The 18,100-nt window shown below is 45.3% G+C and overlaps 1 protein-coding gene across 1 annotated transcript in view; it reads left to right on the top strand.

Moving 5' to 3' along the window:
- The first annotated feature begins 13,857 nt into the window (after positions 1-13,857).
- Positions 13,858-18,100, top strand: part of CCDC3 (coiled-coil domain containing 3) — a 218,465-nt gene continuing 214,222 nt past the window's right edge. The window contains exon 1 of the mRNA XM_069228670.1: positions 13,858-14,457. Coding sequence (XP_069084771.1) covers positions 14,060-14,457 — 398 coding nt within the window. The 5' untranslated portion in view covers positions 13,858-14,059. The remainder of the gene's footprint in view (positions 14,458-18,100) is intronic.

Raw genomic sequence — 18,100 nt, 5'->3', positions numbered from 1 at the left:
ACTCCCCTTTCCTTTGTCCAGTTTCGCGCCAGAGCAGGGGCTAAGGGGTCCCTGAACCGGTGTAGACTGGCTTATGCAGAATTGGGCACATCTGTGCCCAACAAAGCATTTCCAGAGGCTGGGGGAGGCTACTCCTCCCCTGCCTTCACACCATTTTCCAAAGGGAGAGGGTGTCACACCCTCTCTCAGAGGAAGTTCTTTGTTCTGCCATCCTGGGCCAGGCCTGGCTGGACCCCAGGAGGGCAGCTGCCTGTCTGAGGGGTTGGCAGCAGCAGCAGCTGCAGTGAAACCCCAGGAAGGGCAGTTTGGCAGTACCAGGGTCTGTGCTACAGACCACTGGGATCATGGGATTGTGCCAACTATGCCAGGATGGTATAGAGGGGGCAATTCCATGATCATAGACATGTTACATGGCCATATTCGGAGTTACCATGGTGAAGCTACATATAGGTAGTGACCTATATGTAGTGCACGCGTGTAATGGTGTCCCCGCACTCACAAAGTTCAGGGAATTGGCTCTGAACAATGTGGGGGCACCTTGGCTAGTGCCAGGGTGCCCTCACACAAAGTAACTTTGCACCTAACCTTTACCAGGTAAAGGTTAGACATATAGGTGACTTATAAGTTACTTAAGTGCAGTGTAAAATGGCTGTGAAATAACGTGGACGTTATTTCACTCAGGCTGCAGTGGCAGGCCTGTGTAAGAATTGTCAGAGCTCCCTATGGGTGGCAAAAGAAATGCTGCAGCCCATAGGGATCTCCTGGAACCCCAATACCCTGGGTACCTCAGTACCATATACTAGGGAATTATAAGGGTGTTCCAGTAAGCCAATGTAAATTGGTAAAAATGGTCACTAGCCTGTTAGTGACAATTTGGAAAGAAATGAGAGAGCATAACCACTGAGGTTCTGATTAGCAGAGCCTCAGTGAGACAGTTAGTCACTACACAGGTAACACATTCAGGCACACTTATGAGCACTGGGGCCCTGGGTTACCAGGGTCCCAGTGACACATACAACTAAAAAAACATATATACAGTGAAAAATGGGGGTAACATGCCAGGCAAGATGGTACTTTCCTACAAGTACCCATCACAGCAGTGCCTTGGCAGACTGAGAAGAGTTATAGCATTTCTGAGAGCTGTTTAGTAGCACTCTGTGGATTAGTGCCCTATCACCCTGAGACATTCTCTGATGTTAGTGGGTTAATGTGCACTCTGGCACTATGATCAGGGCCTTGAATTTATTGGTAGGGCCTTTTAATACATAAACAACATCCTAAAGCCACGCAACTTAATGAAGGACCTGCTTTCAAAATCTATCTAAGGGTCTTGGGCCTCCTCTGACCTGGTGCTTCAGCCACTACCGCAAACGTAACCAGCTATTCAAGCTAGTAGTGACATTCTGAGTTTCTCCAAACCCCACTCAGACAGAAAACTCAATGTTCAGGAGCAAAGAGCAGTAGTTTCTGATTCCTGTCCTGTGAAATCATCATGAAAGGCTAAATCCTCACAAGAGACCACAGCACTGGGAGAGGGAACAGAAATGACCTCCAAGTGCTGGTTGCTTACTCTGACCCGACACACAGAAGGTCAGATTGTATGTGCATCTGACTTCCAACTAGCTATGGTGCTTTTGGTTCCTGGAGGATCTATGTGTAGACGTTCTACTATACAGGACTGAGTGGTAATGATGGCACAGGCGGCACAAACAGTAAGAGAGACATGATATTGCACAATAGCTTTCTCTTAAGACAGAATGTACTGGAGCACTTCTGTGCTTTGGAGCTTTCTTCATGGTATGCACCTTCAAAATTCATGTGTACCTGTGGCAGTCCTTGAATTTCCCATAACTGTCAATTGGGGCCCCTGAATGGCTCCAGGGGGGCTTACAGACCCCTCTGTGGGCATCCAAGGACAAAGGCAATTATTGAGATCCACATACACATTTAGTATCCTGTGTAAACTGTGGGACTCCTCAAGTGCCCAACAGCAACAATTGGCCTACACAGTCACATGGGCATATTTACATGCTGTGGAATCGAAAAGGTGCCTTGCACGTAAAGCTGAGAGGTAACACATAAATCCATTGGTTTTGTGCCACAAATCACTATAGTTACATGTGATGTTACCGCTGAAGCCCTAATTCCTGGCTGATCTGCACGCTTGGTAATTGCCATGGATGTAACCTATCATATTGGTAGCCAACTTAGCGCAAACCACATGGTATTGGAAGTACAGTACATTTTGAGGAAGGGGTCCTTTCTTGTGAGCACGTCTTACCTTATCTGGTTATTTACGTTAATAAGGGGACGAGTGCTTAGGCCGATGGACCTTTTGATCCGTTTAAGATGTTCACACAATTATATCTGTAAATCTCATAAATATCACCAATTAACAATATGATTCTTAGAGTCAGTAACTTTACACACCATGACCCATTTTGCTACGAGTAACCACACCTTATGTATCAGTTAGAATATTTACTCCCTAAATTTACAATGATAAGATAATGTAAATTAGTCTCAAAACCACATGATAAAGATACAGAAACAGAACTGGTTGACCGAAACACCTAAAAATCGTAACTTTCCTAAAGCATTAATAACAAGATTCTCAATGGCGACAGTACAGACCAATAGCAAGATTAATTGCGCAATGGAAATAACATACATTAGAATCAGCAATTGAATGACGTCAGTTCGTTGTCAAAACAGATGAATAGAGAAAACTCCTCACTAACTCCAGATTAGCATGTTGGGCTGCACGAAAAAAAGTTTTGGTAACATAAATTTGGAAACCATCTAACTATGGCTCTATCAAAGAGCAGCAGTTGGTACTTAGAAAACAAAAGACAAATCAATAATGAACATTTCAGCACATACCTGTCCTTAAGGATCAGCAAGCAGCGTTGTCTTCATCAGGAGGACATCAGCATTAGGACAAAGGAAGGAAGGGGAAACGGTTCAGAATCTGGGTTCTAAGTTCTCTGAACCATCAAGATAAAATCTAAGGCAAGCAGCAAAGCACTACAGGTTCTAAACATCGAGCGCTAAAGTAACCACCAGCATCACTACATGGAGCATAAGAAATAAATTCAAAATGGCAAAAGTACCAGAAAGTCAGTAGACAGGCTGGCAAGTGTCAAAGAGACTGGGCCTTGAAAGAAGTGAGCGGCATCAGGATAAAAGAATAATGACATGATGACTCCAAGAGCAGTGAGGTTAAATTAAAGTTGTCCCATGTTTTCATTGGTCAGAAGCATCTTGCGAGAAACAATTGTCCAATAATATTAATATTCTAAAGCAGAGATATAACTAGAAAGTCTTTCACACGTTGATGATAGGTTCTTCTCCATTTGCTTACATTAGTCAATACAATAAGAATCAATTTGTAGATCCTTCTGTTCTCTATCAGTAAGCCCATTGTTAGTCGCTGAGAGCGTTGCTTTCCCATACGCTTTGGGTTAACGGTTGCAATAATGAAAAAACATTAAGGTTTACACACATTTTCTCAAGAGGAATACATTTTGTTATTACAGGTTTCGGTCAACTTTAAGATTTAGACAAAGGATTTGTTATTCGGCAAACATGAAATCATTTTACTAACGTTGCATTTTTCAGTACTTTGCAGACATTAAATTTCAGCTTAGGCATCGCCAACTTGAGGATTTTGGTTAGCATAAGCAAATTCATAGCGTTTAACTTTGTGCAATTTACGTATATCCCCCATACTGCAATTAAGCATATTACAATAATCATAATCCCTTGTATTATCTTCATTAAAATCCCTTTTCCCAGGTTGCCAAGCCAATTCCCCACAAAAGCAATTCCTTTGCCAACATTTTCCCATAAAGTAGGTTCAGTTAGTTCTTTCAAATCAGCTTTATCTTTGGTTAGATTGTTAATAAGGCCTCTAATGTCTTTACTACTATCTGGTATATATGAGCAACAATATCGCAGACTAAGCAATTTACAAACTCCACCCTCTCTTGCTAAAAGGATGTCTAACACAAAGCAGTTCTAAAAAGAGTCACAGCTCTTACCACAGCCATCTCTGTATCCATTAGGATAATAGCTCCTGAATAATCTGTCAGCAAGTTGTCCACGATAGTAGACAACTTCCAAATTTTAATCGAATTCAGAACAACTCCCAATAAGGGAATTATTGCTCCAAATATGTCTCCAACAATGCCAGAAACTGATACTCGCTTTTGGCTTTTATGATGTAATTCAGTCATTTTAGGTAATTTTTTCAAGTCTTCAAGTTGGTATATTTTGTGGGAAATCTATCCCAAGTAACATGTGCCATACCATCCCCTAGGAAGACAGTAATATGCATGTGACCCACAGATGTAATAAACTCCAGGCACTGCCAGATCCTGACCATTCAACAATAAATGTCCATTTACTCTGAAACAAAAACACATGCCTACATTCACTCCTTCCCACAAATATTCTATGTACAGAAGATTTAGGCCTGTATATACAAAGCTTTCCTTCGTGTAGTGCGTCTAAAGCAAATTCCCCTTGCTTAGATATGTCAGTAAATGCATAGTCATATCCAGGTTTTCGTAGAGATAATCCCTTATCTATTTTTGCCTTTATTACCCTTCTTCTATCCTCTGTGTGATCTAAAAAGCTCTCTTCTACAGGTGTGAGTAAGCATGTCAGGCTATTGTAGTGGGCAAAAGCAGTTCTAAAGGTCAATGTAGGTTCAAAGAATCCTCTCACTAAATCTATGTTATTATCCTTAGCTATTCTACTTAAGTACCTGATTATAGGAACAAAAGAAAACACGAGGTTGTGGTTAGAATAGAAATATTGAATGTATTCCTGGTTATAAAATCTTGTTGCCGAAAGACTACAACTTATGCCATATGTTAGGGGCAGACTATGATATTTTATTCCTTCCTTGACTGAGGCTGGAATGTGTGTGTACACATAACACTTTTTCACATCCATTGTGCCAACATACCCAATAAGCGATAGAAAACATTAGAAGAAAGCTCTCCATGCGGATCATTTGTGTGTAAGTATTTCTCATCTAATGTAAACCTCTTCTCCTTAGTAAACGCAGTAGTTGTCTCTACAGCTGAGGTATGGTTGGCCTCATTCTTCTCAAGAACAGTTATACCTACAATCAATATCAGACACACTATCACACAAACAATCACCAAACCAATACCCATGTATTTACAGCATCTATTTCTATTGCCCTTCTGCCTATTATTACCCATGGTTTGTAAAGAATCAGAAACTAGAAGCAATAACTTTTTTTAGCTATGCAGCAAAAATCTAAAACAATCTCCAACCTTCTTCAGCAATTATTTACAGCTTTCAGTCTTACTTTCAGGATCCTTTTGTCAACAATCAATAAGGTTGTCAAAAATCAGTTAGCAGCTTATCAAATCAGGTAGCAGCTTGTTAAATCAGGTTATCAAGGTCTTTTCTGGTTAATTTCAACAGTCTCTTTCTTTGCACTTTCTCAGTTTGCAGTTTTCAACAGTTCAGTTCATCAGCTTTCTTCAAGTGCCAAAATATTGACCTGGATTGTCTTGATCAAAACAAAAATTGTTCTTGCCATTTATTGTTAGTTGCATATGCTCATTCAGGACCTGAGTACCTTCGATTTGCGATTCTTTTTCTCTTTAGCTTTTGATCTCCACTTAGTTCTCCCTCATTTAAGTCTTCCCATCTGGTGGTATTGATTTCTTCTTGAATTGGTGATAGTGACACTTTGCTTTCTTTGCCTTTGGTTGTAATTCTGGCCACTTGTCATCTTTCAGTGGTCCTCATGTCAGTGCTCTTTCAGTATTGGACATAAGTTATCTACTTTTGACGTTCACGCAACCGGTCAAGGAGGAGTCAAATCTCTTTGACTTTGATCTGCCTCAATTCCGTTCCCGCTGGGGTCAGTCGTTTGTTCTGTCAGTCTTTCAAGACCGTCTGCTTCTGGGAAAACCCTCCTCTGGTCAGGTTCTCATATTGTTCCATTAGAGGTCAGTTCATTTTCATTCTCCTATATTCCTTCCACTTTATCTCTTACAGGAGTGGGTATGTTGACTGTGGGATGTTCAAACAAACATAGGTAAACTCTGAGGATCTTGGAAAGTCACTTAGGGTGTTAAAAGGCACATCTCCTCTCTATTTTGCATCATTGAATCTGAAAAAAATCTTAACCAAATCAACCTTAGTCTCCTTATTTTATCTACAGGACTCTCTAGTGATTTCTCTAAGGGACAGACCTCAAACTGTGTACAATGATGTGCTCTTAAAGAGACAAACCATCCTCTGTTCCCATTTCTTGTGAGTGTGTCTTACCTTATCTGGTTATTTGCGTTAATTAGTAAGGGGACGTTTAGGCAGGTGGACCATTTGACTCATTTAAGATGTTCACACCATTAAATCTGTACATCACATGAATATCACCAATTAACAATATGATTCTTAGAGTCAGTAACTTTTCACACCATGACCCATTTGGCCACAAATAACCACACCTTTTGTACCAGTTAGACTATTTATTTTGCTAAATTAACAACATTAAGATCACGTAAATTAGTCTCAAAACCACATGATAAAGATACAGAAACAGAACTGGTTGACCGAAATGTCTAAAGAATCTTAACTTTCCTAAAGCATTAATTACAAGACTCTCAATGGCGACAGTACAGATCAATAGCAAAATTAATTGAGCAATAGAAATAACATACACTTGAATCAGCAATTGAATGGCGTCAGCTCATTGTGAAAAACAGATGAATAGAGAAAACTCCTCACTAACTCCAGATTAGCATTAGCATGTTGGGCTACACGCAAAAGTTTTAGTAACATAAATTTGGAAAACATCTAACTATGGCTCTACCAAAAAGCAGCAGTTGGTACCTAAAAAGCAAACAACAAATCAATAATGAACATTTCAGCACATACCTGTCCTTAAGGATCAGCAAACGACGTTGTCTTCATCAGGAGGGCATCACCATCAGGATAGAAAGGAAGGAAGGGGAAATGGTTCAGAATAAGGGCTCTAAGTTCTCTGAACCATCAAGATAACCTCTAAGGCAGGCAGCAAAGCACTACAGGCTTTAAGCATTGAGCGCTAAAGTAAGCACCAGCATCACTGCATGGAGCATAAGAAATAAACTCAAAATAGCAAAAGTACCAGAAAGTCAGTAGACAGGCTGGCAAGTGTCAAAGAGACTGGGTCTCTAAAGAAGTGAGCGGCATCGGGATAAAAGAATAATACCATGATGGCTCCAAGAGCAGTGTTGTTAAGTTAAAGTTGTCTCACATTGTCATTGGTCAGAAGCATCTTGCGAGAAACAATTGTCCAATAATATTAATATTCTAAATCAGAGATATAATTAGACAGTCTTTCACACGTTGATGATTGGTTCTTCTCCATTTGGGTACATCAGTCGATACAATAAGAATCATTTTGTAGATCCTTCTGTCCTCTATCAGTAAGCCCATTGTTGGTTCCTGAGAACATTGCTTTCCCATACGCTTTGGGTTAACGGTTGCAATATTGTAAAAACATGCAGGTCTACACACATTTCCTCAAGAGTAATACATTTTCTTATTACAGGTTTCGGTCAACTTTAAGATTTAGACAAAGGATTTGTTATTCAGCAAGCATGAAATCATTTTACTAACGTTGCGTTTTTCAGTACTTGGCAGACGTTCAGTTCAGCTTAGGCCTCGCTAAATTGAGGCTTTTAGTAAGCATAAGGAAATGCATAGCGTTTAGCTATAAATATGACATATTACTGCATTTCAACATTTATACAAACTCTTAAAACATATTAATACACTATTAATGAATAACTTTGTATATATGATGGCCAATCAAGTAGGCACATTTTTAGTCCCATGTTATTTTCTGTTATTACATTTTTTATGTTAAATTAAATACAAGAATACATGAAATAATTATTAGTGTTAATTTCAGCACTCACACTTCCAGCAGAACGAACTAAGCTTTAAGTCATTTTCTATTTGTTTGCATGCAGCACTCATGCAAACAGGAAAAAATTAAAGCATTTATTTTTGTTATGTCTGCCTGAGGAAGGCGCAGGATTTTGGTGTGAATCCCTGTCTAATATTCATGGTAGATAGGATTCCCATCAGTACTCATGGGTGGTTGCAAGGGAATACTCATACATAAACCCATGGAACTCTCTATTGGTGCTAAGTAATGCAGGGCAGTGTATTGTACTGTGTTGTGTTACTTATAAAGTGCATGGCGACCCAAAGGCCTCCCAGCGCTAGAGCGGAACAGGGCACACTGCGAGACACATAGCTAAGCTTGCAACAGCCACGTTTTCAAATTCCTGCGAAAGGAGAGTTCATGACTGGTTTAACGAAGCTCCAAAGGAAGGGAGTTCAAAAGTTTGGCTGCTTTATGAGCCATGGATCTATCTCCCCTTTGTGCGCTCTTAACCAGAGGGATCTTCATCAACGTGGCCGTCGAGGATCTGAGAGACCTATAAGTGGTGTTATGAGAGGCAATGGGCCTCAAAAGAGCAGGCCCCCCTGTTATGCAGTGCTCTATGCATAATACAGAGGACTCTAAAGCTTATACGATGTTCCACCGGAAGCCAATGGATGGAGGCTGTAGAAGGTTTGACCGCTTTATATCTTGGAAGATTCAAGAGGAGACCTGCAGCACCATTCTCTACAGCCTAAAGTCTCTTTACCACGTACTGAGAGGTGACACATAAATCCATGGGTTTTGTGCCACAAAATCACCACAGTTACACATGACGTTAGCCCTGTTCCCTGGCTGATCTGCAGGCTTGGTAATTGCCGGAGACGCAGGCTATCTGTCATATTGGTAGCCAGCTTTGGGGCTACAAACTAATTTGTGTTGGTCTGTAAATGCCATTAGAAGAAGAATTTGCGTCGGGTTGTGTTAAACAAGTGACGCAAACCCGGCGTAAGCTCTTCGCAAATGTGGGCCTTCGTGTTCTAATGAGCATGTAAATATATTTGTTCCTGTAGAAGACTCCTAATTACAGGGGCAGGCTTTGCATACATAATTAAGTTTCCTACTAAATAATACACCCATGTAAACAATACATGGAGGTGTGAGTGCAGGGACTTCCCGTGTGTATATGTTATATATGTTATGCTCATGGTGTTTTTGGTGCTGACACATACTTCAAGACGTTTGTTCCCACGATGCCATTAATTTCCGTGACAGTTGGTATTCTAAATCGAGTATACGTCTTTTCTGCAGCGCCCAGACGAGGGTGAAGAGGAGAACACATGCCGCCGCCTCTTGACAGGTTTATGTGAAAGAAGAGAAAACAACTCCGGACTCGTCTGCCCCGCCCCAGCGCTGTATTAGCTGTGGGGAGAGCTACGTGTTCTCTTGGGCAAGCTGTACTGCATGTAACATTCTACATACTCAGGTCTACATGTTTACAACGTGTTTACCAGTAGCACTGCTACCCCCAAGAGCTAAAACCTCGTTCGTCCAAACTGTTTTACGCAGTGCAGTTGTATTTCCTGTATTTATGCAGCGTCGAAACGTGAAAGGTGCCCATTTGTAGTCCTTAGTATTTGCTGGAACCTGTAGCGCCGCGAGTCTCTCTGTAGCTAATATGGCGCTTTGCTGATCTTATAATTAGTGTAATAATAATGCAGAGCATATTGTACAAGATGGCTGTGGGAAGGAGGGGGCGTTGCCGATTACCAAATGACCAGGGGACACAGGTTTGTCAAGGGGTGTGAGTCTAAGATTTCCCAAAAAACACTGCAGTGTGCCCACCAAAAAATATGTTTCAAACATGTTCTTGCATCATTATTTTGGGGGCCTGGGGAAACAAATCTAGCGGATTCAGCACTGGGCGGTCGACTGTGCTCAAACTTTAATGAATCTGATCCCAAAAAAGATGCTCTCAGAGAATAAAAGTGACAAACGCAGTAGCAGCCTTCAAGCGAGTACTACAGGGTTACGCTTTTTGAAGCTTTGAATCTACCTCAAGAGAACACAAGAATTAGAATTCCCCATCACACCCTTAAGAAGGAACTGGATACCACCGCCCTCAGGATCTCACTTAATCCACCTTCTTAGTCTGTAGCCGTGCAGCTGTCCTCGCAGAGTTCTTCGTCTGCTCTCTGATGTTTCCCACAACTAAAACATGCGTAGCGCCTTGAAGGGGGCTACAAGCCAACGCAGCATTGGCAACTTTCACGTAGAAATAGCAGATATTGGAACTACCCAGTGTTACTCGCTCGTCACCTCACGGGGATGAAAGCATCAGTGGAGCGCGACTGAAATTTAGCATATAAATATATGCATTGAGGGGATTAACCCACTCTGCTAGCATACGGCTGTAGGCGTGCGCTTTTCTACCGGGAGCAGCCAAACAGACACGCAGACGGAAACGAGCGCGCTCTTTGCACGTGGCCTCGGCTCCCGTTGTCTCACGTCCCCTCTCCTGCCATCATCCTCGCTTTAGCTATACGCTTCCTCTCACCAGCAGTGACGAGTGACGAGTTTTCTAGTTCGAGTAACGAAGATAGAGCGACTGGCTTCTAGCGTCTGCTGCTGGGGTTTTAGAAACGTGGCATTAGTCTGGAGCGATGTGCATATAACATGCCCAGGCTCCTAGGCGCTATGTTGGGCCCTACCGAAGAGCCCAGTGGTTGGGCCAGGATCTTTCACACCGGATTATGGCTGTACCTGAGTGAGGCTCCTTTTAGAAAGACAAGGAGAGAAAGGGTAATCAACATTTTTAAGGGGGAATGAGGTGGGAAGTGAGAGGCACAGGTAAGGCTGCATTTCAAAGTGATCTATAATTTCTCAGACCGTTTGCATCTAAGCTTTATAACCATGGTCACTGGAATTAAGCGGCGGAGGAGGACCAAATTATGTGGCAGGGTTGACTAAATTATGCAACAAGAAAAGGCAAATTATGTGTCACAATGCACCAGATTTTGTGATAGTGTTCATTCATTATTTTGCAATTTTTACACTTGATAACTGTCTGGGATGATAGTTCACTTTATTAGTCCCAATTAAACACACAAATAAAGCAACAAACAACTGAAGGATGACCAGTCAATGTTTGCAAAAAGCCTTCTGGTGCACATGAACCCAAGTCGCCATATTTTTTGTAACTTTTGGTCTGCTTCAGCTAGAAACATTTTTTTTTGTTAAAGTCTGCAGATTTTGCAGCAGATGATGGATTATCTGGCACATGTGGCAAAATCATAACTATGCAAAAAACACTGCTGCAGAATTGCAGAATTCCAGTGGCCCTAATTATAATATTCAAGACAGAACATGTACTTTACTTGTTGAAAAATGTACATTTTTAAATGCACCAAGCAAGTTTAACCCTCGCTTAAAATGTAATTTTGACTAATTCATGATGTCAACTCTTCAATTCTAGAAAATGTGCATTTTATTTACATTAATAAAATATTTTCCTATTTCTGTTTGGGATAATATCCAGTTTATTTTTGATAGTACTCAACAAGGCGGGAGGTGTTTTCAGGGCATCAATAAAAGCAAAACACGACCACAAACTTCTTATACCCCTGCATGGGTTTATATATGAAGGGATGCAGTGTATATCATACATTTAGATGCACATACATTACAAATGGCTGTTTTTACATTGCCTATGACTGCAAAGGAGGGTGTGATTAGATTGTGACCACCCTCGTTATGACGAAGTAACATTGAAGACATTACCCATGCAAATTTCTTACTCCATCTCTTTTCATTAGGACTTGGTCCCTTCTTTCGTGGTTCAAGGGATAGCAAGCTTGTACATCCATCAGTGGCGCCCAAAATGAATAAATAGCTTGCGTATTTATTATTCTTCAGTTGGGGTGAGTTTTTTCACTCCAGTGTCTTTTGTGTGGACCTTCAGGCATGTGAGTAAGGGCATCCTGGGGGACATCATCGGCTTCTTGACACCATGCATCCAGTTTCAGGCCCATCCACAGTACAGAAATAACACTCATTGCCGCCACAGATAGCATCCATGTGATGATCCTTGACAGAAGAGACACAGCAGCACTCATTACCCTGGAATTCACTGTAGCATTTGACATGGTCTCACACCCCAGCCTCATCGGGCACCTGCATGAGATTGGCCTCCAAGGACCTGCTCTGTTGGAACAGCTCCTTCTTAATGGATAGCACACAAGCTGTCAGCCTGGGACCTTACTCCTCAGAAGCCAGCACCCTCTTTTGCAGAGTGCCTCAAGGTTCATTACTCAGCCCCACCATCTTCAACGCATACATGAACCCTCTGGCTAATGTCATCTGCGTACACAACATCAACATCCTCTCCTACTCAGACAACATGTAACTTATACTCTTCCTCTCGGACAAGACCCCCAATACAAGAAACAAGTTCGCCTCCTGCATGAAAGAAGTTGCTAACTGGATGAAAGCTGAGTGTCTCAACCTCAACACCAACGCAACAGAAGTAGTGATCTTCAGCAAGAACACCTCACCATCGGACTCAATCCATTGGTTGGCTGAACTAGGACCCACACCACGAACCTACACCAGGAATCTTGGGATAATCATTGACATCAAACAAGACATGACTGCACAAATCAACACTGTTCCCTGCATCCTGCCTCCACACCCTTAGGATGCTCAGGAAGTTCTCCAAATGATTCCCAAGCAATACTATAAAAACTCTTATGCCCTAGTTACCAGCAAGTTGGACTATGGAAACACCCTCTATGCTGGGATCACCAAGCAACTCACTGGAATACTATAAACGATCCAGAAATCGGCAGCCAGGCTCATCCTCAACCTTCCCCACAGAACTCACACCACATAACACCGCAGGGAACTACACTGACTCCAAATACACAAACAGTCTCAATTCAAATTCCTCACACATTCAGGGCAGTACACAAGTCTGTCCCCTCCTACCTGAACAATTGCATCTCCTTCTACCAACCACCAGACACCTACACTCCGCAGGACTCTTACTGGTGCACATCCCACGTATACACACAACCAGGTCAGGAAGACAGGGGTTCTCGTACATCACCCCTAAAGTGTGGAATGACCTCCCACACTACTTCAGAGCCTTATCTCCTCTTATCTTGAATCCTGCAAGAAACTGGAGACCTAACTTTTCAATTAACTAACCTACCATTAGCAGGGCAAGACACACACACCTGCAAAAAGCCAGGATAGTGGGCTTTACAAATGCACATAACATCTTGCCTCCCTTGGAACTGCTCACAAGACCTGGCACCTTTAATACTTTGTTGAACCTATCTCCTATACCGACACTGCAATGGGCCATGGCACTGTTATTGGGTGCGCTTACATAACGATTGTGCAGAAAGAAAAGTGACAGGGAACGAAATCTGACAAGATGAGCACTAAAGGAAGTATTGTAGAACCTGGAAACCACGGTGTCCTGACAGCCATGTGACCATTATCATTGCGTATGACGAGCAACAAGATCAGAAGTACAGGCATGCGAGTCCGGGTGCGGGTGACAAACAGCAGGGCAGCACGATGTAAGCAAAGTGTGTCCTGTAGAGGCGATGACACTGTCTGGCTCTATAACTGCCGCACCCGTTACACGGAATGTACTAGTTTCATCGTTGATTGCTGAAGTTTTGGTGGAAAGTTGGTGACAGTTTTGATGCTGAGAGAGCAGTCCGCGCCCCCCCCTCGCCCCGCCAGGCAGACAGCGGACACCGGAGGGGCGGGAGCGCACGCCCCTGCCGCTTCTCACAGCCACTGAGTCCCGCTAGTGAGGGTCAGTCTGACCCTCCCCCGGCGCCCCCATGCGGTGATGTCAGACGGGGAGGCGGAGAGTGCACCCCGAGGAGGGGCGGGGAGCGCTGGGGTGCAGTGCAGTGCAGCGCAGACTGCTGAGCGGTGCCCGGGGAGCAGGGCGCCCTGAAGCAGAGGGGGCCAGAACATGACTTTCTAGCAGCATCAGGGCAGGCTGAGGCAGGCAAGCAACGCGCACAGGGCGCAATGCTGAAGTGGCTCTCGGCTGAGGGCGCCCTCCCTTGTTCGTGACCCCTCTGCCCACCCAAGCTCCGACCCATGCTGTCCTCCACTATTCCCAGCTCAACCATGTTCCCCGCGCTGCTACTGCTTCTCTTCGGCATCGGCATCCCCTCTGGCCACGGATGCCAGCTGCCCTCGGACTGGCGACCCCTGAGCGAGGGCTGCAGGGCTGAGCTGGCCGAGATTATCGTGTACGCACGGGTGCTAGCGCTGCATCCAGAGCAGTACAGCGCCCACAACCAGCTGCCCTGGCAGCTGCCGCCCTCCCGCGGGGGGCTGCTCTACTCCGCCGAGGTGGAGTTACTGTGCGACCAGGCCTGGGGCAGCATGCTGGAGGTTCCCGCCGGCTCCCGGCTCAACCTCACCGGCCTCGGGTACTTCTCGTGCCACTCGCACACTGTGCTGCAGGACGATGCCTACTTCTTCTTCCTCAGGTGAGTGTTGTGCACGTCAGCACGTCAGGGGAGCTTGGCACAGTGTGGGCCTCTGTGTGCAGGGGGGTCTAGAACGGGTATAGGTGGCACTGTAGGTGCAGAGGACTGCTTACATTGCACAGTGTGGTAGGTACTTTGCGGGCTAAGGACTGCTTACCTCACTCAGTGTAGTACTGTGTGGGCAAGGGACTACTTACCTTACAGATTATGGCACTGTGTGCAGGGGATTGTTTACTTTGCACGGTGTGGTACTGTGTGGGCAGAGGACTGCTTACCTTGCAGAGTGTGCCACCATGTGCAGAGAGCTGCTTACCCTACCGAGTGTGGCACTGTGTATGCAGAGGACTGCTTACCTTGCACAGTGTGGAACTGTGTATGCAGAGTGCTGCTTACCTTGCAGAGTGTGGCACTGTGCGTGCAGAGTGCTGCTTACCTTGCAGAATGTGGCAATTTGCTTGCAGAGGGCTGCTTACCTTGCAGAGTGTGGCACTGTGCGCGCAGAGGTCTGCGTACCTTGCACAGTGTAGTACTGTGTGTGCAGAGGACTGCTTACGTTACAAAGTATGGTAGCGGGTGTGCAGAGGGCTACTTACATTGCAGAGTGTATCACCATGTGCAGAGGACTGCTTACCTTGCAGAGTGTAGCACTGCGTGCAGAGGACTGCTTACCTTGCAGAGTGTGGCACACTGTGTGCAGAGGGCTACTTACCTTGCAGAGCGTGGCACTGTGTGTGCACAGGACTGCTTACCTTGCAGAGTGTAGCACTGCGTGCAGAGGACTGCTTACCTTGCAGAGTGTGGCACTGTGTGTGCAGAGGGCTGCTTACCTTGCAGAGTGTGGCACTGTGTGTGCAGAGGACTGCTTACCTTGCAGAGTGTAGCACTGTGTGCAGAGGACTGCTTACCCTGCAGAGAGTGGCACTGTGTGTGCAGAGGGCTGTTTACCTTGCAGAGTGTGGCACTGTGTGTGCAGAGGACTGCTTACCTTGCAGAGTGTGACACTATGTGTGCAGAGGGCTGCTTACCTTGCAGAGTGTAGTACTGTGTGTGCAGAGGACTGCTTACTTTGCAGAGTGTGGCACTGTGTGTGCACAGGACTGCTTACCTTGCAGAGTGTAGTACTGTGTGAGCAGAGGACTGCTTACCTTGCAGAGTGTGGCACTGTGTGAGCAGAGGACTGCTTACTTTGCAGAGTGTAGTATTGTGTGAGCAGAGGACTGCTTACCCTGCAGAGAGTGGCACGGTGTGTGTGCAGAGGGCTGCTTACCTTGCAGAGTGTGGCACTGTGTGTGCAGAGGACTGCTTACCTTGCAGAGTGTGGCACTGTGTGTGCAGAGGGCTGCTTACCTTGCAGAGTGTAGTACTGTGTGTGCAGAGGACTGCTTACTTTGCAGAGTGTGACACTGTGTGTGCACAGGACTGCTTACCTTGCAGAGTGTAGTACTGTGTGAGCAGAGGACTGCTTACCTTGCAGAGTGTGGCACTGTGTGAGCAGAGGACTGCTTACTTTGCAGAGTGTACTACTGTGTGAGCAGAGGACTGCTTACCTTGCAGAGTGTGGCACTGTGTGTGCAGAGGGCTGCTTATCTTGCAGAGTGTAGTACTGTGTGTGTAGAGGACTGCTTACTTTGCAGAGTGTGGCACTGTGCGTGCACAGGACTGCTTACCTTGCAGAGTGTAGTACTGTGTGTGCAGAGGACTGCTTCCTTTGCAGAGTGTAGTACTGTGCGTGCACAGGACTGCTTACCTTGCAGAGTGTAGTACTGTGTGTGCAGAGGACTGCTTACTTTGCAGAGTGTGGCACTGTGCGTGCACAGGACTGCTTATCTTGCAGAGTGTAGTACTGTGTGAGCAGAGGACTGCTTACCTTGCAGAGTTTAGTACTGTGTGAGCAGAGGACTGCTTACTTTGCAGAGTGTAGTACTGTGTGTGCAGAGGGCTGCTTACCTTGCAGAGTGTGGCACTGTGTGTGCAGAGGACTGCTTACTTTGCAGAGTGTAGTACTGTGTGTGCAGAGGGCTGCTTACCTTGCAGAGTGTGGCACTGTGTGTGCAGAGGGCTGCTTATCTTGCAGAGTGTGGCACTGTGTGAGCAGAGGACTGCTTACTTTGCAGAGTGTAGTACTGTGTGAGTAGAGGACTGCTTACCTTGCAGAGTGTGGCACTGTGTGTGCAGAGGGCTGCTTACCTTGCAGAGTGTAGTACTGTGTGTGTAGAGGACTGCTTACTTTGCAGAGTGTGGCACTGTGCGTGCACAGGACTGTTTACCTTGCAGAGTGTAGTACTGTGTGTGCAGAGGACTGCTTCCTTTGCAGAGTGTAGTACTGTGCGTGCACAGGACTGCTTACCTTGCAGAGTGTAGTACTGTGTGTGCAGAGGACTGCTTACTTTGCAGAGTGTGGCACTGTGCGTGCACAGGACTGCTTATCTTGCAGAGTGTAGTAATGTGTGAGCAGAGGACTGCTTACCTTGCAGAGTTTAGTACTGTGTGAGCAGAGGACTGCTTACTTTGCAGAGTGTAGTACTGTGTGTGCAGAGGGCTGCTTACCTTGCAGAGTGTGGCACTGTGTGTGCAGAGGACTGCTTACTTTGCAGAGTGTAGTACTGTGTGTGCAGAGGGCTGCTTACCTTGCAGAGTGTGGCACTGTGTGTGCAGAGGGCTGCTTATCTTGCAGAGTGTGGCACTGTGTGAGCAGAGGACTGCTTACTTTGCAGAGTGTAGTAATGTGTGAGCAGAGGACTGCTTACCTTTCAGAGTGTGGCACTGTGTGTGCAGAGGGCTGCTTACCTTGCAGAGTGTAGTACTGTGTGTGCAGAGGACTTCTTACTTTGCAGAGTGTGGCACTGTGTGTGCAGAGGGCTGCTTACCTTGCAGAGTGTAGTACTGTGCGTGCAGAGGACTGCTTACTTTGCAGAGTGTGGCACTGTGCGTGCACAGGACTGCTTATCTTGCAGAGTGTAGTACTGTGTGAGCAGAGGACTGCTTATCTTGCAGAGTTTAGTACTGTGTGAGCAGAGGACTGCTTACTTTGCAGAGTGTAGTACTGTGTGTGCAGAGGGCTGCTTACCTTGCAGAGTGTGGCACTGTGTGTGCAGAGGACTGCTTACTTTGCAGAGTGTGGCACTGTGTGTGCAGAGGACTTCTTACTTTGCAGAGTGTAGTACTGTGTGTGCAGAGGGCTGCTTACCTTGCAGAGTGTGGCACTGTGTGTGCAGAGGACTGCTTACTTTGCAGAGTGTAGTACTGTGTGTGCAGAGGGCTGCTTACCTTGCAGAGTGTGGCACTGTGTGTGCAGAGGGCTGCTTACCTTGCAGAGTGTGGCACTGTGTGTGCACAGGACTGCTTACCTTGCAGAGTGTAGTACTGTGGGTGCAGAGGGCTGCTTACCTTGCAGAGTGTGGCACTGTGTGTGCAGAGGACTGCTTGTCTTGCAGAGTGTGGCACTGTGTGTGCAGAGGACTGCTTGTCTTGCAGAGTGTGGCACTGTGTGTGCAGAGGGCTGCTTATCTTGCAGAGTGTAGCACCAATTGTGCAGAGGACTGCTTGTCTTGCAGTGTGGCACTGTGTTTGAATGGAAGGGTGGAGTATGTCAATGTTTTTGCAAGGCAGGACACTGTGAAACTAGCACAGTGTATGAGTGCAG

The sequence above is a fragment of the Pleurodeles waltl genome, chromosome 4_1, assembly GCF_031143425.1.
Source record: "Pleurodeles waltl isolate 20211129_DDA chromosome 4_1, aPleWal1.hap1.20221129, whole genome shotgun sequence".
In the NCBI taxonomy this organism is placed as follows: Eukaryota; Metazoa; Chordata; class Amphibia; order Caudata; family Salamandridae; genus Pleurodeles; species Pleurodeles waltl.
Note: the sequence above shows the minus strand (reverse complement) of the source record. Positions and strands in the feature narration are given on the sequence as shown.